We start from the raw sequence: 26089 nt of genomic DNA, 5'->3' as shown, positions 1-26089 counted from the left end.
ATCTTACAAGATAGACTCGAACATCTGGGAGTTTGAATATCATTTCTAAACCTTGTTGCTTTCAAATGTTGCTATGTCTATTTCAAGAACACTGATTTGATGGACCAGATTCTCCTGTATAATTGTGACAGAATATTGAATAATACAGTTAATTATTCCTAGATAAAATATTATAGATGTAGCTTGACACTGGATGATAAAATATAAATTGTTAATGTTCTAATTTGGTCTTGTGATTTCATGCACTCCAGAGCATCTCCCTCAATTATTACTCGTTATTTTTTGTTATCTGAATTGTTTCAGAAGACATTTGTATCTAACACTCGTCATCTCCTATTCCATTTATCTCACACTGTTTATCAATTGAGTGCCAATTTAGACCCGAATTGTATGTTGGAACAGATACCGCACGATCCTCTTAAATACATATTTATATCTCTTACCTGAATTTTTTTTTTATTGGTAACATTAATGCCATCTTGCTGAGTCCAAAAAGTTTTATCTAAACTATACTGGTCTAATTTTTTTTTTTAATGGGTTATTGCAATAAAGAAGTTGGGTTCAGCTCAAATAATCCTTGTGTAATAATGAAACCTAAGAAACTTAGAAGGCAGATAAGCAGTGCCAAATGTTGCAAGACTCCTGATAATGCAGCCATCTTTGCTTGAGAAAACATGAACAAGTTAATGTGGATAGCACAGCAAAATAGAAATTTGATTGATGGATGTCCACATTTTTGAAGTATTAACAAATTGCCATTTATCAAATAAGGCATTTATTAGAATATGCTGTGCCCTCCATAATGTTTGGGACAATGACCCATCATTTATTTATTTGCCTCTACTCCACAATTTGAGATTTGTAATAGAATAAAATCACATGTGGTTAATGTGCACGTTGTCAGATTTTATTAAAGGCCATTTTTATACAATTTGGTTTCACCATGTAGTAATTACAGCTGTGTCTATACATAATCCCCCCATTCCATGGCACCATAATGTTTGGGACACATGGCTTCACAGGTGTTTGTAATTGCTCGTGTGTGTTTAATTGCCTCCTTAATGCAGGTACAAGAGAGCTCGCAGCACCTTTCTTCCAGTCATTCCTCCAGTCTTTCTATCACCTTTGGAAACTTTTATTGCTGTTTATTTGTAATAGAATAAAATCACATATGGTTAAAGTGCACATTGTCAGATTTTAATAAAGGGCATTTTTATACATTTTGGTTTCACCATGTAGAAATTACAGCTGTACATAGTCCCCCTTGATTTCAGGGCACCATAATGTTTGGGACAAATGTCTTCATGGGTGTTTAATTGCTCAGGTGTGTTTAATTGTCTCCTTAATGCAGGTATAAGAGAGCTCAGCATCTAGTCTTTCCTCCAGTCTTTCCATCACCTTTGGAAACTTTTATTGCTGTTTTTCAACATGAGGGCCAAAGCTGTGCCAATGAAAGTCAAAGAAGCCATATGAGACTGAGAAACAAGAATAAAACTGTTAGAGCTATCAGCCAAACCTTAGGCTTACCAAAATGAACTGTTTGGAACATCATTGAGAAGAAAGAGCACTGGTGAGCTTACTAATGACAAAGGGACTGGCAGGCCATGGAAGACCTCCACAGCTGATGACAGAAGAATTCTCTCTATAATAAAATAAAATCCCCAAACACCTGTCCGACAGATCAGAAACACTCTTCAGGAGTCAGGTATGGATTTGTCAATGACCACTGTCCGCAGAGACTTCATGAAACGAAATACAGAGGCTACACTGCAAGATGCAAACCACTGGTTAGCTGCAAAAATAGGATGGCCCGGTTACAGTTTGCCAATAAGTACTTAAAAGGGCAACCACAGTTCTGGAGAAGGGTCTTGTGGACAGATGAGATGAGGATTAACTTATATCGGAGTATTGGCAAGAGCAAAGTATGGAGGAGAGAAAGAACTGCCCAAGATCCAAAGCATACCACCTTATCTGTGGAACACGGTGGTGGGGGTGTTATGGCCTGGGCATGTATGGCTGCTGAAGGTACTGGCTCACTTATCTTCATTGATGATACAACTGCTGATGGTAGTAGCATAATTAATTCTGAAGTGTATAGACACATCCTATCTGCTCAGGTTCAAACAAATGCCTCAAAACCCATTGGCCGGCAGTTCATTATACAGCAAGATAATAATCCCAAACATACTGCTGAAGCAACAAAGGAGTTTTTCAAAGCTAAAAAATGGTCAATTCTTGAGTGGCCATGTCAATCACCCGATCTGAACTCACTTGAGCATGCCTTTTATATGCTGAAGAGAAAACTGAAGGGGACTAGCCCCCAAAACAAGCATAAGCTATAGATGACTGTAATACAGGCCTGGCATAGCATCATCAGAGAAGACACCCAGCAACTGCTGATGTCCATGAATCGCAGACTTCAAGCAGTCATTGCATGCAAAGGATATGCAACAAAATACTAAACATGACTACTTTCATTTACATGGCATTGCTGTGCCTCAAACATTATGTTGCCGTGAAATGGGGGAACCATGTATAAACACAGCTGTAATTTCTACATGGTGAACCCAAAATGTATAAAAATGGCCTTTATTAAAATCACATGTGATTTTTTTTCTATTACAAATCTCAAATTGTGGAGTACAGAGGCTAATAAATAAATGATGGGTCTTTGTCCCAAACATTATGGGGGGGGGGTACGGTAATAGAAAAAAAAATGCTCAAACACCTTGCTATTAATTGTTTTTAGAGAATTTCATATTTATTCATGTGAATTTTCATAATCAATGCAATCTATTTATCTCCATCCATAATATTTGGACTGGCTGTGAAACTATTTAATCATTAATCTAACCTGTTTAATTGTACTGCTTTTGTATTGTCCCTTGTTAGCAAAAGCATATTTTTGAATGTTTATGACAGTTCCATCTACTGCATTTGCTGCAGATTTTCAGTAGCTTCAGAAAAGAAAATGTTGTGCTTAAAGCAGCAGTGGGAATAGTCAACTTTGGTGTGGACTGTAGCATGGTCTCGGTTAAAAGATGTCCATGCACATATTTAAGGTTAACCATATGAACATTTATTTTGGGACTGATCTTCATTTGAAATTTGAAACAGAATATCCTTTGTCTTCCTAATTACGATGCATTTGCCCATCAAGAATATAGTGATTACTGTGTCTAGAGAATATTATTAGATTATTTTAAAAAGGTTGAGCAAGAATGGTGAGGTATGAATGCCTCAACACTGAAACATTGGAATATTAAATTGGCTGTGCTTATCTCACAGTCTGTTAGGACAGTTCATCTGTAATCACGGAAGGTAGACGCAAAATGCTGGAGCAACTTGGCAGGTCAGGCAGTATCTCTGGAGAAAAGGAATAGGTGACGTTTCGCGGTTGTAACCCTTCAGACTGAACCAGGGAGGGAAACTAGAGCTATGAAAAGGTTCAGAACAAATCGGAGCCAGGCCAGCCAAAGAAAGCTGAAGCCCACAATGGTTCATTGTTGGCTGTGGAAGAGATGATACATGGATGTGAACAGTAGGACTGGCAAGATGGCTAGGGTGTGGGAGGAGCAGAAAGGGGGGAGGGGGGGAAATAAGGTCAGAAGTGAAAGGAGTAAAATTAGGCCATTCGGCCCATCGTCTACTCCGCCATGCAATCATGACTGATCTATCTCTTCCTCCTAACCCCATTCTCTTGCCTTCTCCCCATAATCTCTGACACCTGTACTAATCAAAAATCTATCTATCTCTGCCTTAAAATATTCACTGACTTGGCCTCTACAGTGGATTCCACAGATTCACCACCCTCTGACTAAAGACATCTCTCCTTGTCTCCTTCCTAAAAGAACATCCTTTAATTCTAAATACAGCGGTTACTGTTGCATTTGCAAAGATCTACCACTAGATGGCAGTTTGTGCCCTCCAAAAGCTGCAGAGCCCATACCTGAAGGTGCAGCATCACAAATGTCTGAGCGAAATTTGTTCTGGCATTTCAAAAGAACACTAATAGTGAAATAGAAGTTTTAACGTGGCAAACCAGCTGAAGCCATTTCACGGAAATGTGATTAGACAAATGTCCCACACTAAAACACTGGGACAGTTGGGCAAAAAGAGTTTGATTTTAGCAATTTCTGCAACAAAAGAGGGATAAAAGGGTTTAGAGAACAAATTCCAAAACTAAGCTTAACAACTGAAACCATGCATACTGGCGGTGAAGCAGATGAGATTAGGATTGATCAAAAGTTCTGATACCGGATGTGCAATTTGACCCATTGTGTCCACTTAAAGTTAAAGTTCTCTTCCAAGTACAATGTAAATGTGGTGGCAGTTTCTATCTCTGTCGCTATTAGCTTAAAAAAAATTTCAGCTGCCTTCTTATCCTACTACCGATCTAGAGATGGTGAAGAGACTAGAATAAGTGAGTTTGGTATTCGGACTGCGCATGCTCATGTCATTGGTCACTGGAGATAAACATTCTCGGCTGCTGAGCTGCTGCGTGTAAACAGACCTGCGTTTCATCCGTAGTCAGGATGCTACTGGAGTCAGCGACACTAGTTCTCCCTTCGCCACTGGTCCATGCAGAAATCTCAGCAGCGACAATCTAATGAATCATGGTCCGGTCCCCCTCAGCTGGGTTTATGGGTTCCATTCTCACTCGGGCTGCCTTCCCCGGTTATACGGGGTTATTATACAGGGGTGAACCACGCACTCCTCTCCTGCATAACCCCAGAGGGCAGATTTGTGAGCGGAATCTCACTACCGTCCCCGTCCCCTCCCGAGTGTCCCATCCCTGTCCGGGGGCGGCCGAAGATGTCCGGAGTGACCCTGGACTGACAGGACACCGGCCCGGAGTATTGGCGGCCACATGCTTCCAGCCAGCACAGAGAAGAAACGCTAACTCCAGCTCAACTCTGCTCCAACTCCCGAGGAACGCATTCCCAGACGGGCCGGAGACCATCATCTGCACCTTTCGCCTTATCCAGTGGCTGTCGGTTAACCCCTTCGGTGCCGGCGAAAGCCGAGCACCAGTGATCAATGGGGATACACATAAAATGCTTATCTTTATTGTCCGAAGCACAGAATCAATGGGGATACACATAAAATGCTTATCTTTATTGTCCGAAGCACAGAATATAGGAGAGATCAGGGTGCGCTTGAAAAATCCATCTGGTTCACTTATAATTATCTGTACAATTTGGCTTTCTTGTACATGTGAACCAAATTCTTAGCAATATGGTTGATTCTTGACTGTCCTCTGAAATGGTCCACTGAATTCAATTCAGGAGCTATTAGAATAGGCAACAAAGGCTAGTGTGGTCATTGATGCATATATCCCATTGCTGTAAAAAATCTCAGGATAAACTATGTCATCAAGGTTAGAAATAACTAATATGATTTCTGATGGTTGTTAGTAAAAGGCAATAAAATGTATAGAACTGCATCAGCTCCAAAAGCACTACAAGGTTGGAAAATGAAACTTTTCATGCACATATTTAGGATTAACTATGTGAACATTTTATTTTAGGACTGACCTTGCCAAGCACTACAATTAAAAGTAAAATCTTCATTTTATTCCATTATCATTTCAATCCTAATTATTTTTTAGCCGATGACGTGATAATCAGCTATCAATTTAAAGCAACTAATCTGCTGCAATGAAAAATTGAGCAAATTTATTGGTTGCTACCAGTGCTGAGATAAAAACGCAAATTACAGATCCCGATGAAACCACCCATTTAAAAGCTGTTTAAGGATGAACTCATTCTGGTTATTGCTTCGCTATGGCTTTAGTAACATTCTCATCACATTATGAGACACAGGCAAATGTGTTAAAAACTTGGCAGAAGACGGAAAATCAATGATAAATCTCGATGTTATCAATAGCTGGCTTAGAATTCTGCCAATTCTCTCTCTGTGATAAGTTGCATAGAAAATAAATTTGTTTTTGAACTCAAAATGCAAAGTTATGCAGACCAGTTACTTGATAACGGGCTTCATGCCAGAACCCACCCACGCCCAAAAGATGGTTATGCAGCATTATGTTTTATTTCTCGAAAGCAATTATTACTGCAGATTCTCCTTGACAATCTATATCAGTTCCTGGAATCCAAGCACAGTGCAAATGTCCCAAAGTCAGTCCTACATTAAACAAAATGTTGAACTGTAGCCCACCTTCAGGAGTACTTCAATTACAGACTTGTCTGTCAGCAGTTCCTGGTGAATATCAATGGATTATCTGCCACATAGTTGCAGCTATTGAGCGAGGTGCAACTAGCCGTGGAGCATGTTTTAATTTCTATGGCGAAGATATTATCTGGGCCCTGGCTTTTGCTGTATCTAATGCTCTTGACCATTTCCTGATTTTTTTGAAGGGAACAGATGTTGCTAACAACTGGCGTCAGTAGTAGTAGAGCATGCAAATTAATTTGTCTCTCTGGCAGATGAAGGTCAGATAAGTCTAGGCTTAAAGGTAATGCTACTGTGAGATTCAGCATTCTAATAGTGAAACAAGCAGAGAGTATCTTAAATAGTTAATTACCTGTTAAATTTTCCTTTTAAAGTTAAAATAAGAATAATTAATTCTTCCTGCCTTTATCTGCATAAATGGCTGATATATGGAAGCTAATGCAAGTTCAGGAACTGAGCTCAGCAAATTAATATCTGCAGTTGTTTATTTAATAGGCTACCAATTTGGCACAGCAGGAGAAATGAAAAACAAGGAACTTGTTATTCAACTAACAAGCAAAATGGTACATCTGTGTTTTTGAGCTCGAATGGACAACCAAGTTATTGTTTGCCTCTTAATTACTAGCCTGATTACTGCTTTCCTGATTTGGAAGTGCATAACCAATGGTTTTGCTGTGCAAAGTTGCAGCAGACCTGACAGTTCTTTGCACACTCGAGGGTAATAATAGTGCGATCAATTATTTACATAAATGGTGTTAGAATATTTTAATCTGAGATATTATGAACTAAATTTATATGTGAATATCATTTTGATTCAACAAATTGTTTTGCAGTCATTAACATATGCTCATAAATGCATATGTTTATTCTCCTTTCTGTCCCTCTGATTTCATTTTGCAAAAGAAATGACAAATAAGTTTTGCTTCAATAGAAAATACTCAGCGAATATATAAAAAGCACTCAAGTCTGGCAGTATCTGATGAGAGAGTTAAAGTTGGAAGCAGGGAGAAGAGGACGGAGGGAGCAAAGGAATTTTTACGAAGACACAAGAAACTGCAAAGGCTGGGATTTGGAGCAAAAAAACTAATTGCTGAAAAATTTTCAGCGGATCAAGCAGCATTTGTGGAGACTGAGGGATGGTCGACATTTCAGATCGAGAACCTGCATCAGGACAGAGAGTAGGAGGAAGATAACGAGTATTTTTAAAAAAAGGTGAGAAGTAGGACTGAGATGGTGGCTAGTAGGTAATGCAAGAAAGAAAGTGTTGGAGGAACTCAGCAGGACATGCAGCATCTGTGAATGGAATGAACAGATGATGTTTTGAGTCAGAACCTTTTTTCAACCTGATTAGAGTAGGGTAGTGAAAGCTGGAACAAAGAGGTGGGAGCGGGCCAAAGCCAGGCAAGTGATATGTGGATGCAGATGAGTCGGGTGAGTTATTGGTAAATAGGTGGAGAAAGTGACATAGGGTAGAGGTGAGTATGAGACAAAAGGGTTGGATAAGGAAAGATGAGGAGTGAAATGTAAAATCGAAGTGAGGGAACGGGTGGAAGGGTACAGTGGGAAGGGGAACGAGGTAATTAAAAGGAAAATATGAGACTTAGGAATGGGAGATGAGTGTAGAGAGAAGGGTGAAGGTGTAAGTTGACTGGGCTGGTGAGGGACCATGAGGGATTTGTGCGTGTTGGGTTGTAAGCTACACAGGTGGAATATGAGGTACCATTCCTCCAGTTTGCATGCAGTCTGTTCTCAATGAGAAGTGAAACCGGATAAGGGAGGGATAGTGGCAGACGGGGTCAGGTGCTTAGGCAATACCTCCAGATTCAGGGACAGGTTCTTCTCAGCTGTAATCGGGCAACTGAATGGTCCTCTCATCAGCCAGAGTATCGTCCTGTCTTCCCATCTACCTCATTGAAGACCTGTAAACTATCTTTAAACAGACTATCTTGCACTAAATGTAATACTCTTCATCCTCCTCCTGTGCACTGTAAGCAGCTTGATTAATATTGCCAGGTCTAGTCTTGACTGGTTAGTATGCATAAAAAAGCCTTTCACTGTACCTTAGTACGCGCGACAATAATAAACTAAACTAAAACTTTATCAAATGGTTAACAAAGTCGGAAAACCTCTTTCATCCCTGTGCTATTTCACTTCCAAATGATTAATAGAGGTACGATAAAATTATTTGGTTATTTTTTCAACCGTTTATTACATTATTCACTATGCTTCATAGTTGAATGCCTTTCAAATTTGACACATGTAAACGTGTGCATAATTCAATAGCATTTTCATGTCAGATATGTTTTTCACTTTAACTTCTTACATATGCTCTCTGCTCAAATACTTCAGAATTTGTTTTGACAGGTTTGCACTGGTAAGTGAACATTGCTGTCAAAGAAGAGTTCTGCTCTTGTCAAGTTGTCTTCTTTTGTTTAGACAAGTCATAAAGCTAGAAAAGAATGTGGTAGACAGGTGATGTTTATTTTAAATCATTGTCAGTATCAAGAACGGCTACAAAGGAAACAAGTATGTACAGTATAGAAAATTACAATTGTACGCCGTACTTTGTACTGAATAATTGCATACAACTGGTTTTACTTATTTTGGAATGCAGGAATGTTGGAAAATGTTCATCCATTATTGCGAGAGAACCAATGGAAATAATAGTATTTGACTTCTAAACTTTGTAAAAATTTTAAATAACTCCTGGCATTGTGATCCCCAAACAAGGGCTATTTCACATCCTCTATCCAGACTGCTTTATAGTGGTATTCATTTTATGTGAAGCTCAATATTTATGATATTTAAGGAGACCATCGACTTATGGTGTCTGCTGAATGAAAAGGCTATCTAGAGTAATCCCGCTTTCCAGTTCCATCTGGAATCCAAAGAACATTAGATTTCGGAGTTCTATCCTATATCTTTGTGATATTATTTGCCTGCATCATCTTTTTCTTCCTTGCATACCTCCCACTAATTTGTTCACAGTGTACTTTTTAACCAAATCACATTTCAGCTGAGGGAAAGCAGTATGGTCATTAGCAGCAAAAGGTTCTATTGCATTGATGGCCCCTTCATTCAGTAAAATGAAATCTGTTGCCCTTACACTCTCTTGCTGAGGTTGTTGCTCTTGAGTGTATTTTAAGAATGCCATGTCCTCTAAACAATTACATTGATTCAGTTACAATGGGTCGTTAAAATTCACAGTGAACATTCTTTTCAGAAATTTGCTTCTGTATGTTTTTCCATTTGACAGTTTAAAGGGCTGTAGGAAACTTCCAGCGTGCTTGCCAGTTTATTGCAAGGGCATGGAATTTGTATGTTGTCTTGCTGGAACTATGCAGGAGCTTAGTGAAACTAGACCTGGAACCATACATGCTGTTTTGCTCTCCCTGTTTAAGGAGGGATATATTTGCATTAGAAGTAATTTAGAGGATGATTGCTCTTAAGATATTTCTCCTTGTCAAATAATCCTGAATGAGTCTGTGTTACTTACAAAGTTGTCACCCATTTAAGATAGAGATAAAGAGAAATGCTCTGAATATTTGGAACACTCTACAGTGAATATAACTCAAGATTGTAATAGATTATTGGAATCAAGGATTGCTGAGGATTATAAGACTAGGTAAGAAATTATAGTTGAAGATACAAACCCTTTGGAACCACATAGCTATTCCTATCTACTGATTATTTTATTCTTAAATTCAACAACATATAACAATTTCTGGCTTTACCTTTCTTCCCTATGAATCTGCTCTAAGGTTCCCATCGGCTACTCGACTAGTTGATAGATAACAAAAAAGCAAATCTCCCATTACAATTTGGAGATTTTCTACATTTAGTTTATATTGATTTCATCTTCCAGTACTCTCTTCCATGGCTCTGGAATCAAAATATGTCCCTTCTGTAGGCCTCTAAGCAATTAGACAAACTTGGAAACATTAGAGAAGAAAGGAAATGAAAATATCAAAGGAAGCTGAAAGCAACTGAGCCCTGGCATTGGGTGCTGTCCGTGCAGAGTTTGCATGTTCTTTCTGTGACCACGTGGGTTTCCTCCCATATCCCAAATACATGGTTTAGTAGGTGCTATAAATTGCATAATGTGTAGATGAGCAGTAGAACCAATGGAATGTGGGATTAATGTTGTACTTACAGTGCCCGCCATAATGTTTTGGACAAAGACCCACCATTTATTTATTTGCCTCTGTACTCCACAATTTGAGATTTGTAATAGAAAAAAAGCACATGTGGTTAAAGTGCACATTGTCAGATTTTAATAAAGGCACGTTTTATACATTTTGGATTCACCATGTGGTAATTACAGCAGTGTTTATACATAGTCCCCCCCATTTCAGAGCACTATAATGTTTAGGACACAGCAATGTCATGTAAATGAAAGTAGTTATGTTGAGTATTTTGTTGCATATCCTTTGCATGCAATGACTGCTTGATGTCTGCGATTCATGGACATCACCAGTTGCTGGGTGTCTTCTCTGGTGATGCTCTGCCAGTCCTGTATCGCAGCCATCTTTAGCTTATGCTTATTTTGGGGGCTAGTCCCCTTCAGTTTTCTCTTCAGCATATAAAAGGCATGCTCAATTGGGTTCAGATCGTGTGATTGACTTGGCCACAATTTTTTAGCTTTGAAAAACTCCTTTGTTGCTTCAGCATTATGTTTGGGATCATTGTCTTGCTGTAGAATGAACCGCCGGCCAATGAAGTTTGAGGCATTTGTTTGAACTTGAACAGATAGGATGTGTCTATACATTTCAGAATTCATAATGCTACTCCCATCAGCAGTTGTATCATCAATGGAGATAAGTGAGCCAGTACCTTCAGCAGCATTGCATGCCCAGGCCATAACACCCCCACCACTGTTTCACAGATGGGGTGGTATGCTTTGGAACTTGGGCAGTTCCTTCTCCCCTCCATACTTTGCTCTTGTCATCACTCTGAGATAAGTTCATCTTCGTCTCATCTGTCCACAAGACCTTTTTCGGGCACTGTAGTTGCTCTTTTAAGTACTTCTTGGCAAACTGTAACCTGGCCATCCTATTTTTACAGCTAATCAGTGGTTTGCATCTTGCAGTGTAGCTTCTGTATTGCTATTCATGAAGTCTTCTGCGGAAAGTGATCATTGACAAATCCACACTTGACTCCTGAAGAGTGTTTCTGAAGAAGTTGATCTGTCGGACAGGTGTTTGGGGATGTGTGAGTGTGTGTGTGTGTGTGTTGTAGCGCTATGGTGAACTGTTTTTGCACAAATTTCGGTACAAATCTAGAAACAAACAAATATAGAAACAAGATGAGAGTTTTAGTAATAGATATATAGATAAATAAATGGATGGATGGACGCACCTACTGGTTGTCACCCAGACCTTTGAATTTTCTAGAATTGTTTCTGTGGATTGGAAGGTGCTAAATTTGAGCCTTCTATTTAAGGACAAGAGCAGGGGGGAAAAGGCCACTGTCAACCTGTTGATGTAATGTCTAGAAAAATGTCTTGGGAAAATGCTAGAATTTATAAAGAAGGCTATATTCACAGAATACCTTGAATAATAGAATTGAGTAGAGTTTGCAAGAAAAAATATGTTTGATTAATTTGTTGGAACTTGTGGAGTCTGTGACTAATAGAATAAATTAAGGAAACCAGTGGTCCTGTTAATTTGGAGGTTTTTGATAAAGTCCCGCATTAGTCAGTCAACAAGGTTGGACCACATGAAATTAGGGGGAATTAATTGAAATAGTTCAAAAGTTGAAAATTGGATTAAAATGGATCAAAAATTGATTATCAATCAGAAAACAAATACCCTTCTCAGGTTGGCAGATTGTGATGGATCTGGTGCCACAAGGTTTGGCATGTGGTCCCCACATGTTAGCATTCACTCAGTGATTTGACTGCAGGGATCAAATATTATATTTCCAAATTTACTGATGATGGAAAACTAGATGAGGTAGGAAGAGTGTGTCACAAAGAGATAAGCTGAATGAATGGATGAGAACATGGTAAATGGAATATAAAGTTGGAAAATATGATGCATAAAGAGACCGGCAGAACATTTCTTGAATGGTTAAGAATTAGGTCGTGTTGATGTTCAAAGGAACCCAGAAGTACTTGTACACATCCTTGACAGCCACTATACAGCAATAAACAATCAGGAACAGATGATGAAAGGATTAGTATACAGGAGGAAGGAAGCCTTCCAACAGTTTTATTGAGCCTTGGTGACACTGCTCCTGGAATACTGGGTACAGTTTTGATGTCCTCGCCTTAGAAAGGAGGTGGTTACTATATTTGAAGTGCAGCAAAGATTTATTATACTGGTGCCATAGATAGCAGGTTTACTGTATGGTGAGAAAATGAGTAAGCTAGATTATATTCTCAAGTTTACAAGAATATCTTTGAAATTTAAAACAATTGTTAGACTGAATGCCGGGGGTCACAATCTGCAAATAATGACCTTAGAAGTAAGATAGTGGAATAATCCTTTAATAAAATGGTGGTGCGTCTTTGGTATTGTCACCTCCATAGCCCATCTTGGATTATGGTGAAGGTTCAGACGCTGAATTCATTTAAAACAGTGATTGATAGATTTCTGTATTTAAAATAGATCTGAAAATATAGAGATATTGCCGGCAAATAATAGGTCAGCCTTGATAGATGAAAGGCGGAGTAGGCTTGAAGTAAATGATTTGTTTCCTTATTCAAATCTTAGAAGCATTATTTTCATGTAAAATGCCTTTATATAAAGATGATAATTAGTAATTGTGCATTTCATTTATTTCTATATATAGGAGGCACCATCTGAAACTTCTGGCTCCTTGACAACGACAGAGGAGAGAAAAGAAAAGGTTCCAAGCCCACATCTCAGTCATCTTGTTGTTCTAAATTCAGCTGGAACATTATATGGTCTTGCAGAAAGGGTGGTGGCTACAGAATCTTTGTGAGTTACTCCCCATAATTTTCTTATTTCTTATTTCAATACCTTCGATGAAAGGACAAATAGTATCTGGAATCCAAATTATTTCCAAGGTATTTTCCATCAAATTTTATATTTCTCAGAGAAATTTATATTTTCAGCACTGAAGGCGTTAATTGGCACATTGTTTTATTTCATGTAACTCGTGCAATTTAATTTATGTATAAACCTTGTAAACTTATCTGATCTTCAAGAATTTTTAGTCCAGGTATTATCTGTTCTTTTCTGAACTGTTCCAAACTTAACCTGCATCAAGCTAATTATCTGTTGAATGTCAGTGATCCATGCCTAGTATGTGTTGGCATCATGGTAAATCAGTAGGAATCACAAAGTACTGAAGAAATACCACCAATGCTGTATCAGCATAAACCTTCAAATCGGTTAGTCCAGGAAGCAGCATGTGTACCTTGTCTCTGACCGATATGCCCAGCAATAAGCTTCTTTATATATGTACAAAGGAAATGATTAGTGAAGACAAATGTAGGTCCCTTACAATCAGAGACAGGTGAATTCATAATGGGAAATGAGGAAATGGCAGAACAGTTAAACGGGTACTTTGGTTCTGTCTTCACTAAGGAAGGCACAAACAATTTCCCAGAAATACTAGGGGACCGAGGATCTAGTGGGAGGCAGGAACTGAAGGGAATCTACATTAGTCAGGAAATGGTGTTAAGTAAACTGTAGGGACTGAAGGTAGATAAATCCCCAGGGCCTGATGGTCTGCATCCCAGAGTACTCAAAAGAGGTGCCCTAGAAATCGTGGATGCATTGGTGATCATTTTCCAATGTTCTGTGGACTGGATCAGTTCCTGTGTACTGGAAGGTAGCTAATGTAACTCAATTTTTTAAGAAAGGGGGGAGAGAGAATACAGGGAATTATAGACCAGTTGTCCTGACATCGGTAGTGGGAAAGATGCATGATTATTAAAGATGTTATAGCAGCGCATTTGGAAAGTAGTGACAGGATCGGTCAAAGTCAGCATGGATTTACGAAGGGGAAATCATACTTGACTAATCTTCTGGAATTTCTTGAGAATGTACAAGTAGAATGGATAAGGGAGAGCCATTGGATGTGGTGTATCTGGAGTTTCAAAAAGCCTTTGACAAGAGATTATTGTACAAAATTAGAGCACATGGTATTGGGGGTAGGGTATTGCCATGGATAGAGAACTGGTTAGCAGACATAAAACAAAGAGTAGGAATTAATGGGTCCTTTTCAGAATGGCAGGCAGTGACCAGTGGGCGTGCCGCAAGGCTCGGTGTTGGGACCCCAGTTATTTACAATATATATTAACGATTTACACGAGGGAATTAGATATAATATCTCCAAGTTTGCGGATGACACAAAGCTGGGTGGCAGTGTGAGCTACGAGGAGGATGCTATGAGGCTGCAGGGTGACTTGGATAGGTTGAGTGAGTGGGCAGTTGCATGGCAGATGCAGTATAATGTGGATAAATGTGAGGTTATCCACTTTGGTGGCAAGAACAGGAAGGCAGATTATTATCTGAATGGTGTCAGATTAGGAAAAGGGGAGGTGCAATGAGACCTGTGAGTGCTTGTACATCAGTCACTGAAAGTAAGTATGCAGGTACAGCAGGCAATGAAGAAAGCCAAAAGTTGGTCTTCATTACGAGAGGATTTGAGTTGAGGATAGGAGCAAGGTAGTCCTACTGCAGTTGTACAGGGTCCTGGTGAGACCGTACCTGGAGTATTGTGTGCAATTTTGGTCTCCTAATTTGAGGAAGGACATTATTGCTATTGAGGGTGTGTAGCATAGGTTCACCAGGTTAATTCCCGGGATGGCGGGACTGACATATGATGAAAGAGTGGGTCGGCTGGGCTTGTATTCACTGGAATTTAGAAGTATGAGAGGGGATCTTATAGAAACATACAAAATTCTTAAAGGATTGGACAGGCTAGATGTAGGAAAAATGTTCCCGATGTTGGGGGAAGTCCAGAACCAGGTCACAGTTTAAGAATAAGCGGTAGGCCATTTAGGACTGAGTTGAGGAAAAACGTTTTCACCCAGAGAGTTGTGAATCTGTGGAATTCTCTGCCACAGGAGGCAGTGGAGGCCAATTCACTGGATATTTTCAAGAGGGAGTTGGATTGTTCTTAGGGCTAAAGGAATCAAGGGATATGGGGGAAAAAGCAGGAATGGGGTACTGATTTTGGATGATCAGCCATGATCATATTGAATAGCTCGCTCGAAGGGCCGAATGACCTATTCCCGCACCTATTTTTCTATGTTTCTATGTTTTCTAACAAAGCAACCGTACATTATCACAAACTCCCCCACCTTGCCAAGCATCATCTATTCATCTATTCAATCTCTGCAGGTCCTCCAAAAGTTTACTAATCTACCTCAATTCTCATTCTGAGGAGTGAATCATCAATGAGACTGAAGCTCTATCGAATAAGCAGAAGAATAAAAATAATAATTATACTGAATCTAATTTTGTCACCTACCACCAAAGTGTAATCTTACTAAAAAGCAAAAAACGCTGAATATCATCCAAAATTTAGAAATTGCTCAGGATACTCAGCAAGTCAGGTGGCATCTATATAAGTACAATCAGTTAACATTTCTGGTCGATGACCGTTCAACAAAAGCCTGACGGACGGTCAGAAACATGAGCTCTGTTTTTTCTCAGTGTTGCCAGCAATTTTTGTGTGTTTTTTTAAATCTCTGCTCTCCCTCTGAAGCTCTTCTGGACTACCTAAGGTGTAGAATTGTCCCTTTGGTCTTGGTGAGCATGTGATGTATAATAAAATAGTTCATTTGGATTACATTTGCAGACTTCACCCCTCTTTATACCATTTTATATACTTTTGTGCTATCGTGGAATGGTTGACATCTGCAATTACTGCTCTATTACTTTTATCACATCTCAGAAATTTGTGTGGATGCCAATGATATGCTCCCAGCAATTGTCTCTTTTTGGATTTTTGATGAGCTTTCTTGCATATACTCTCTTCTCGAACTGTATTTGTCTACTAATGACATTAAACTGTTTATATATCTTATCTGAAAACTGCATGACCAAGAGCTGCCATTCCTGTCCTATTTAACTAATTCTATGATAATGGATACATTATTACATTTGTCCTCCATCCTGTCTGTAAAACCTTTTAATGTAGAGCGGCACAGTAGCACAGCGGTAGAGTTGCTACGGGCGATGTCTGTATAGAATTTGTATGTTTTCCCTGTGACTGCATAGTTTTCTCCCATATTCCAAAGACGAACAGGTTTGTAGGTGAATTGTTTTTTGTAAATTGTCCCTAATGTGTAGGATAGTGCTGGTGTATGGTGTGATCGCTGGTCAGCATGGACTTGGTGGGGCGAAGGGCCTGTTTCCATGCTGTACCTCTAAAGTCTAATTCCTACATTCCTTGCAGTGAAGCATATGCCATAAAGCACAACTGAACTTTTTAATCAAGGCTTCCCAAACTTGCTTACCAATCTCCTGCCTTCCATATCCATCTTTGACTCTGGCACTTGCAAATGTTAAGATAAATTCATAATTTGAAGCTATTGTTTATATATGTAATTTCTTATGCTTCTCAGATGAACTCTGACTTTACTACTTCATTGGTTCATTTGATAATATTCTTATGAAGCAGACAATAATGATGAATTGATAAATAATCTTAAATATCTGTATTTTCCAGGGTGTTTCTGGCTGATCAGTTTGAATGTTTGCAACCTCATCTTGATGCAATGATGCCTTCAGCTAAGAAGCCTTTTTTGCAACAGTTTTATTCACAGGTCAGTACTCAATTTTGCAAATGCCGTACTTTCACCATAGTGATCATTTTAAGGATAATTTTTTATATGCCTGCTTAAGGTAAAAATAAAATCACTTCCAGTTGTCAGTTTGCTTTGTTTTGCCATGGATGATGATATTCTTTCTGTATTCTCTCTTCCCATCTGATAACAAATAGACTGTGTCAACTGCCAGTGAGCTGCGCAAACCAATTTACTGGATAGTGGCTGCTAAAGCGATCGATTACGAACAGATGCTGCATCTTATGGCTAGTGTGAAATGGGATATTAAAGAAATCATGTCACAACACAATGTGTACATAGATACTCTTCTCAAGGTAATTGCAAGAATTGAAATGGTCATGATAGCTGAGTATTGCAATTCATCAAATAGTTGTCAGTTAATTAAATCATTCCACAGTATCAAAACCTTCTAGTTTGTTTATGGAAAAGGTATTTTCTATACTATGTTCCCTGGAACTGAAGAGTTGCTCACCCTTTGTAATAATACTCAGCACACGATGATGAAAGAACTGTCCCACATATACGATATTCACCATGACCAAAGGCAAATGCAATACTAACATAGCAGAGGACTAGAATATAAAAACAGATATGTATTGCTGAAGCTTTATAAGACACTGGTCGGACCGTATTTGGAATATTGTGAGCCGTTTTGGGCCCCATATCTGAAGGAGGATGTGCTGGCGTTGGAGAGAGTCCAGAGTAGATTTACGAGGATGATGCCAGGAATGATTGGGTTAACATATGATGATCCTTTGACGGCACTGGACCTGTACTCGCTGTAGTTTAGAAGGATGAGGGGCTGAACGGCCTGATTCTCTCCTGTATCTTATGAACTTTGGTAAATGGAATATTTTCATACAACAAAACACTATCTTAAAAGTTGATATGATTTAACTTCATTGAAAGCAATATTAAATATCATGGCCAAGTCATTTTTCAATCTCCCCATGATGTATTCTTGGTCTCGTTTCCCTAATCACCGTCACTCCTTTATAACATCTTCCACTTGCCAGTGTTTCCACTTTGAAGGAAATTACCCGAAATTCTGGAAATTCTGGTTGCCTTCGGGTAATTTTAGGGAAATAAAATAATTTCGGGAAATTTCAGGAAATTTCCCGGTCCGGTAAGCCTCCCCAACTGCGCATGTGCGACTGCCGCCCCAACTGCGCACGCGTGGATACAGGGTCCACTGCGCACGCGCGGGGAGACGCGAAGGGGTCCAATCAGTCCCGCGGGATGATTTGCGGAAAATAAGTATGTACTTGTATATTTACGACCATCCGCGCCTGCGCATTTGGGGGAGGTCCATCAGTCGCGTCACAATTGAAAATGCCGCCGGTGACGTGTAGGGATGCCGTCTCCCCGCGCATGCGCAGTGGGCCCGGTATCCGCACGTGCGCAGTCGGGGCGGCCATCGCACATGCACAGTTGGGGAAGGCTTACCAGGCCAGGAAATACCATCAAATTCCAGGTCATTTGAATTCTATTTCAGGAAAAAATTTGGAGGTGTGTAAGCACTGACATGTGTCATTCTACACATGTTCCAGACAGATGATGCCTCCACTTAGTTCTATCGCTGTCTGACCTCTCATACTATCCGTTTACTGCACTGTCTTGATTCCATGGGCTTATCTCGTTGCCCACTTCAAGCACAGTCTAAGGTTTATTAAGATTCAAAAGCTCAGTGTCCTGTTTGACCAGTATTTGAACTTCAATATCCTTTTTACTGCAAAGATCACGTCTGTTTTTATTTCTTCTGTCAATCAACCATTGAAACCCTCATCATTACATTATTCACGTTAAATGCTTATACTTGTGTTTATTCCTCCATGAAGTTCCTCAAATTTCTATGATCAAAGTCACCACTTTAATTACCATCCATCAACCCTCACCAACTTCTACAGATGCGCTGTAATTTTATTGGGATGTATCACAGCTTGGTTTGGGAACAGCTCCATCCAAGACTGCAAGAAATTGCAGAGAGTAGCGCACGTAGCCCAGACCATCACGCAAACCAATCTTCCTTCCATTGACTCAATCTACACTATACGCTGCCTCAGCAAAGACACCAGCATAATCAAGGACCAGTCTCACCCTGGTTACTTCCTCTTCTCTCCCATAAGGCAAGAGGTATTGAAGTTTGACATCACATACCTCCAGATTCAGAGATGGTTTCTTCCCAGCTGTAATCAGGCAACTGGACGACCCTCTCATCAGTTAGAGTGCGATCCTGATCTCCCATCTACCTCATTGGAGACCTTCGAACTACCTTTAATTGGACTTTATCTTGCACAAAATGTTGTAACCTTTATCCTTTATTTGTGCACTGCGGACGGTTTGGTTGTAATCATGTATAGTCTTTTCTTTGACTGGATAGCAGGCAAACAAAAGCTTTTCACTATACCTTGGTACACGTGACAATAATGAACTAAACTGAACTAAACGTTGCCTTTTCACTTTGTGCACATTCAACTTGCCAATTGGAGCGATTTGTTTTCACTAAAGCTTCACTCTCTCCTATCCCGAATACATGATTATGTACACTGTAATCTGTCCTCCAATCACCATAAAGGCTATCACATTTCTTCCCAGTGCTTTGTTTTGATTTTTTATCTTGCATCTTTATACTGAGAACATTTGTCTACTAAATATGTGCTATAACAAACCAAGGTATTGATAATAGTGAAGTCGAGCTTTCTTGTATTTGATTCTGATAACTGTTACTATAGGAGTTTGAACATTTTCATAAGAAGTTATCTGAAGTTTCCAAACGGGTGCGTATACCGTTCCAAGTGTCCAATGTCCTTTGGGAGCATTGTATCCGGCTGGCAAACAGAACTATAGTAGAAGGGTAAGTTAACTTCAGTTGGCTATTTCCTAATTACAACATTTTCTGTTTCTATAAGATAAATTACAAACACCTGATTTTTTTTAGATCAAATGAATTTGCAAAAAATGTCATCCACAGATGTTTGCAATCATTTAAACCATTTCTTTTTCCACAACTGTGGTTGATCTTTTATGTACTTCATGGCAAACTATAACCTGGCCATCCTATTTTTGCAGCTAACCAGTGGTTTGCATTTTGCAGTGTAGCCTCTGTATTTCTGATCATGAAGTCTTCTGCGGACAGTGGTCATTGACAAATCCACATCTGACTCCCGAAGAGTGTTTCTGATCTGTCGGACAGGTGTTTGGGGATTTTTCTTTATTATAGAGAGAATTCTTCTGTCATCAGCTGTGGAGGTCTTCCTTGGCCTGCCAGTCCCTGTGCAATTAGTAAGCTCACCAGTGCTCTCTTTCTTCTTAATGACGTTCCAAACAGTTGATTTTGTTAAACCTATGGTTTGGCTGACGTCTCTAACAGTTCTATTCTTGTTTCTCAGTCTCATAATGGCTTCTTCGACTTTCATTGGCACAACTTTGGTCCTCATGTTGATAAACAGCAATAAAAGTTTCCAAAAGCGATGGAAAGACTGGAGGAAAGACTGGGTGCTGACAGCTCTCTTATACCTGCATTAAGGAGGCAATTAAACACACCTGAGCAATTACAAACGCCCGTGAAGCCATGTGTCCCAAACATTATGGTGCCCTGAAATGGAGGGACTATGTATAAACACAGCTGTAATTTCTTCATGGTGAAACAAAAATGTATAAAAATGGCCTTTAATAAAATCTGACCATGTGCACTTTAACCACATGTGACTTTTGCTATTACAAATCTCAAATTGTGGAGTACAGAGGCAAATAAATACATGATGGGTCTTTGTCCCAAATATTATGGAAGGCACTGCATAAGGAACATAGAACTGTGTAGCGCAGGAATAGACCCATCAGTCAACAATGTCTGTGCTGACCACGATGACAATATAAACTAATGTCATCTGTCTGTATGTGGCATGCTTATCACCATTCTTTGCTTCTCCATGTCCCTGTCTCAATGCCTCGTAAATATTGCTGCCACTTCCTTTTTGCAGCACATTGCAGGCCACCATGTGTGTGATGAAACAAATTGCCTTGTAAATCTACGTCAAACTCTTTCCTCTCTCCCAAGACCTCTACCCTCTACGTTTTGACATTTCCATCCTCGGTAAAAGGACTTTAACTATCTCCCCTATCTATGCCTTTCATAATTTTATAAATTTCCATCAGGTGCCTCCAGTGCTCTAGATTAAATCCGAGTTTGTCCAATCTCTCCTTCGAGCTAATATCTTCTATTACTGGCAGCATCCTGATAAACCTCTTCTGCTCTCTCTCCAAAGCCCTCCACTTTCTTACTGTAATGGGGTGACCTGAACTGCACACTTATTCCAAATGTTGCCTAACCAAAGTTTCTTACAGCCGCAACATGACTTTCCGACTTTTACACTCAACATCCCACTGACGAAGGCAGGCATGCCATATGTCGTCTTTGCAATTCTATGTACTGATGTTACCACTTTCAAGGAGCTGTCGATTTACAGCCCAAGATTTCTCTGAACATTAATGCCCTGAGGGTCCTGCCATTTACTGTAACTATCCTCTCACAGTTGCCCTGCCAGAGTGCAATACCTCACTCTTATCTGGATTAATCTCCATCTGGTCTTCCTGAATATATTTGACAAATAAAGATAAAAAATAAAGATTATTAAACTAAAAATAAAAATTAAAAATAAAGACAGATAAAGATTAAAACAATCTTTAATATTCCTCCAAATTTCTATTAGATTAAGCTTTTACAAAGGTCTATATACAATGTAATTGTACATCAGTTTTTTTCTAAAAGTTGTTATAGGGTTTGTCTTTTTGGTTTTGGTTTTTTATTAATTGTTGTATTGTATTCGATGCTTTGCTGTAAGAAATATAATTTTGCTTAACTAATGTGAAAATAAGTAGAATGTTATCTTTAATTCATCATATTTACTGAGCTGACCAGTTTCCTTCCCTTTCTATTAGTTATGCCAATGTGAAAAAATGCAGTAATGAGGGACGGGCTTTGATGCAGTTGGACTTCCAGCAGTTTTTAATGAAGCTGGAGAAACTGACAGACATCAGACCAATTCCTGATAAGGAGTTTGTGGAAACCTATATTAAAGCCTATTATCTAACAGAAAATGATATGGAGCGGTGGATCAAAGAGCACAGGGTAGGTAGGGATTGTGGGTGGTTGGAGAGGGAAGGCTTAAACTTTTTGAATTATTTTAAAAGTTTAGTTAATAAAAATGTACAAAAATATTTGTACAACTGCCTAGAATTATCTTTATTGTAAATGATCAAAACAATAGTTGCACATCTGTAAGGTGTTTATACTTCTGTTAGAATTTCAGGTATCAGCACATTTAACTTTCATGTCAGCACATTGTTCCTTTGACTGAGTGTTTTTATTTATTCTAAAATGGTATGTTTTCTTTGGACAGGAATATTCATCCAAGCAGTTAACCAACCTTGTGAATGCATGTCTCGGCTCCCATATCAATAAAAAAGCACGGCAGAAGCTGATAGCAGCCATTGATGAACCTGAAAGACCTAAGCGATAGCCTTTACTGATGTTTGCGTGTTGGTGATGTCCTGGATCACAAAGGGATGCATATTTCCACTACAAATTAATACATCACGGCTCCTTCTGTTGCACACATTTATGATGCATGTTATATGTTTTCTGACCAAAAAAAAAGAACTGGAAATGCTGTTCAAGTGACAAATGTATGTTATTGTTCAGCTTTTGTTCCGGTCTTGGTAAGTCAATTCAATATTCATAGTAATGCTGTCTTTAGAGCCTAGATGAAAACTTTTCATTGTTATGGTCATTATTTGGTGGGGAAAGGCTTACATTTTTAACTGTTCGAATATGGATTGTGAGTATTATATATTACAATTGAATGAATGTGCATTACTTAGTGTTACGGTCTGAACTACTGATTTTACAATATATTTTATGTATGGAAAGAGTAAATATGAACAACTGAAGGATGTTTATGCTTCATATAGAACCACTGTAAGTAGGGTTAAAAATTCAATCTGTATTCTAATTAATTTGTTCTGGTTATAAAATTAAAAAAAACTATTTGTTTCTTCTTGAAATGCAATTGATCATGGATTGGTAACTGAATAAACAATCTACAAATTAGAGAATTTTTGTGTCTATCATATCAGTATTTTATCAGGCATACAGTTGTGCGAACGTGTCCGATGAACAGCATTTATCTTAAGAACAGTTTTCATCTCATTGCTGCATGTCCCAGTTCAATTAAAATAAAGCAACCTTTTTTAATAAAGCTGATATAACATACACTATCACCTAGTTACCTTGAACAAGACTGCACTTGTACCATCTAGTCAGACTGAGCTTTGGGATGATACAGTCAGTAAAAGTTCTGATAAAGGTAACACATTCTCCTTGCGATGCAAGGATGTCCGGGTACTCTAGTTTCCTCTCGCATTCCAAAAACGTACAGGATGACAGCTTTATTTGCCATTATAAATTACCTCTTGTGTCTTGGTGTGTGATAACATCTGGTGGGAGTTGATGGATAGGTAGGGGAGAATAATAATGTGATTAATATAAGATTAGTGTAAATAGGTGGTTGATGGGCGACAGGAAATGATTGAGCCAAAAGGCCTGTGCCCATGCTGTGTCTTCCTCTGACTGACTCGAAATATTAAGGACTGAATCTTGTTGACCATGACTAGTAGTTTTAAGAGATCTGTTGGCATGTATTTATGCATGTATATCCTGGACCTCACATATCCTGCTCACATTGCAGGTTGGGTTAATTAACTTGGATTCCTGAATCTGTTACTGTGCTCCATCATTGATTCCGATATCGTGCCTGCTGTTTGATTCAATCCTGCTGGTTTTCTTCAGCATCACACTGGAAAATCTAATCTGGATCCTGCCTGCTATCATCCACACCCCGACATACCATTAGTGTCCCATACTGAGGCACTGGTGAGGGTTTGATTTGGATTGTAAGGCTGCTTATAAAGGAGAGAAAAGGAAGGTGATTTTTATTTTCAATAATTATGCCAAGGTTTATATTTTTGTATACTATGAGCAGGTATTTTTGTCTTTCAATTAAGCTTTTATGTCATTTCTCTAAATATAACTAATTATGTTTAACTTTTGAGTGAAGCGCCTTGCACATAGCTGCTATGTCAATGGAATTATATCAATGAAGTGTTCATATTGGACAGCACGATGGTTCGTTCTCCCTGTGACCGTGTGGGTTTTCTCCGACATCGTCTCACACTCCAAAGACTTGCAGGTTTGTAGGTGAATTGGCTTGGTATAAATGTAAAAATTGTCCCTAGTGTGTGTAGGATGGCGTTAATGTGCGAGGATCGCTGGTCGGAGTGGACTCGGTGGGCCGAAGGGCTTGTTTCCACTCTAAACTAAACAAAACTTAGTTGCAGTACATGAGTACAAGTTAGACAAAATGAACGTTGGACAGTCTTCAGCCTGACTGCTTTTGTTTTGTGCTATGATTTTCCCCATTGGATCTGTTATTTTTATGGTAATATGACATTACTTTCTGTCAATAACAAATCAATTCCCCTTGATACTGCATATCATTTTAAGATGCAAGAGAAACGTTTTTCATCAACGTTAAGGCATATTAATCATAACGTTGATAAAAATATATCTATTGTAAGATAATTATTTTAAATCTGAATTATTTTGGGTAAAGAGTTAAGATCAAAGGTTCAAAGGTTGATTTATTGTCACATACACCTAGATGTAGTGAAATTCCTTTTGCCAATGCAGCACATAAGAAAGAACACAAACATAACAATAATAAATAGCTTTAACATAAAAACATCCCCCCACAATGGTTCCCATTATGGGGGAAGGCACAAAGTCCAGATAAAATGCGCAACAAAAAAAACCAAACATTTGAAAATCTGGCTTTAGATTACAAATTTGGGGTGAATTCCAACAATCAAGAATATTGCTTGAAGTATTAAAATGGCCACTTGCAAGCATTTGGTTAAAATATTGGACCTTCCTATTAAACATACACTTGGGAATAACTTCACTCGAAGGACCTCAGCTGTTCAAGAAAGTGGCTCACAATCACCATCTCAAAGAATAAATGCTGTGCTTTCTAATAATAACACGTTTTAATAACACATAATGAAACTGAAGTTTTAAATCTTCACCCTTAGCTAATTGAAGCAATATTCTTGGAGTCTTCATCCAGCCACTTCCTAAGGATGGAATGCAATGACTGGGCAAAGTGTCAAGATAGTTTCAGGTTCCAAGAAAGAGAATACATATGTTCTCCTATATAGCACCAAAGACCATCTATAGAAGTGGTGTAGCTTAACCCACAATGAGTAAGGAGGCCACAGAAGCAGCAAGTATGAAAAGTGAATACCCAGGTAGTAACAGCCTGGATTTATGAGCTCAAGGAATGGCTCCAGTACAGCAAGCCACTTGACAGCTTGACGTAAATTATTTTCAGGTAAGATCTCATATCACAATAAGATTGTACACATTATTTTACATAGCCGGTGACTTCACCCTATATCTTCCACTCTACTGTTTTTCTTTTTGTTCATTCATCTGTTTTGCATTTTAGCAATTACAGTTTCCTTTCTTGAGTACATCAGCAAGAATAAATGGTAACAATTACTTTAAATCCAGTTTATAATATGAATTTAAGCCTACCCTTGAAGCAACCTTAAGTTATCTGGAAATGTTGTACATTGTTGCTTATGGACACTCCCCTCCCCCCCCCCCCCCCCCCTCACCAGCCCGTTATGCAGGCGGGGGGCAGGGCAAGCGGGGGGGGGGTGCTGTCTGAGTCAAATTCAAACGGCGCAAAGCCAAGGTGATACAGACACACACCGCGCGATGAACAGGAAGGTTGGTGCTGTAATTAAGACGGTTCAAGCACAGTGTACGGTAAGTCCTTTAAAAGGGGGGGGTGGGGTGGGGGAGAAGGAGTGGAGACAACTTTTAAGAAGCCAGAGATGCACGGCTGTGAAGCTTGGCGGACATTAACATTACCGGTCGTACACAAAATTGCTGGGGAAACTCAGCGGCTGCAGCAGCATCTATGGAGCGAAGGAAATAGGCGACGTTTCGGGCCGAAACCCTTCTTCAGACTGATGGGGGGTGGGGGAAAGAAAGAAGGAAAA

The 26089-nt window shown here is 39.1% G+C and overlaps 1 protein-coding gene across 2 annotated transcripts in view; it reads left to right on the top strand.

Moving 5' to 3' along the window:
• Positions 1–23077, top strand: part of vps50 (VPS50 subunit of EARP/GARPII complex) — a 138808-nt gene extending 115731 nt beyond the window's left edge. For both annotated transcript variants that reach the window (XM_033042743.1, XM_033042751.1), the window contains 6 exons: positions 12988–13136; positions 16846–16942; positions 17119–17277; positions 19696–19817; positions 21902–22091; positions 22363–23077. In XM_033042743.1, the coding sequence (XP_032898634.1) occupies positions 12988–13136; positions 16846–16942; positions 17119–17277; positions 19696–19817; positions 21902–22091; positions 22363–22482 (837 nt within the window). In that variant the 3' untranslated portion in view covers positions 22483–23077. The remainder of the gene's footprint in view (positions 1–12987; positions 13137–16845; positions 16943–17118; positions 17278–19695; positions 19818–21901; positions 22092–22362) is intronic.
• The last annotated feature ends 3012 nt before the right edge of the window (positions 23078–26089 follow it).

Source organism: Amblyraja radiata, chromosome 2 (genome assembly GCF_010909765.2).
Source record: "Amblyraja radiata isolate CabotCenter1 chromosome 2, sAmbRad1.1.pri, whole genome shotgun sequence".
NCBI classification, from domain to species: domain Eukaryota; kingdom Metazoa; phylum Chordata; class Chondrichthyes; order Rajiformes; family Rajidae; genus Amblyraja; species Amblyraja radiata.
This window is presented reverse-complemented; position numbering and strand designations above follow the sequence as displayed.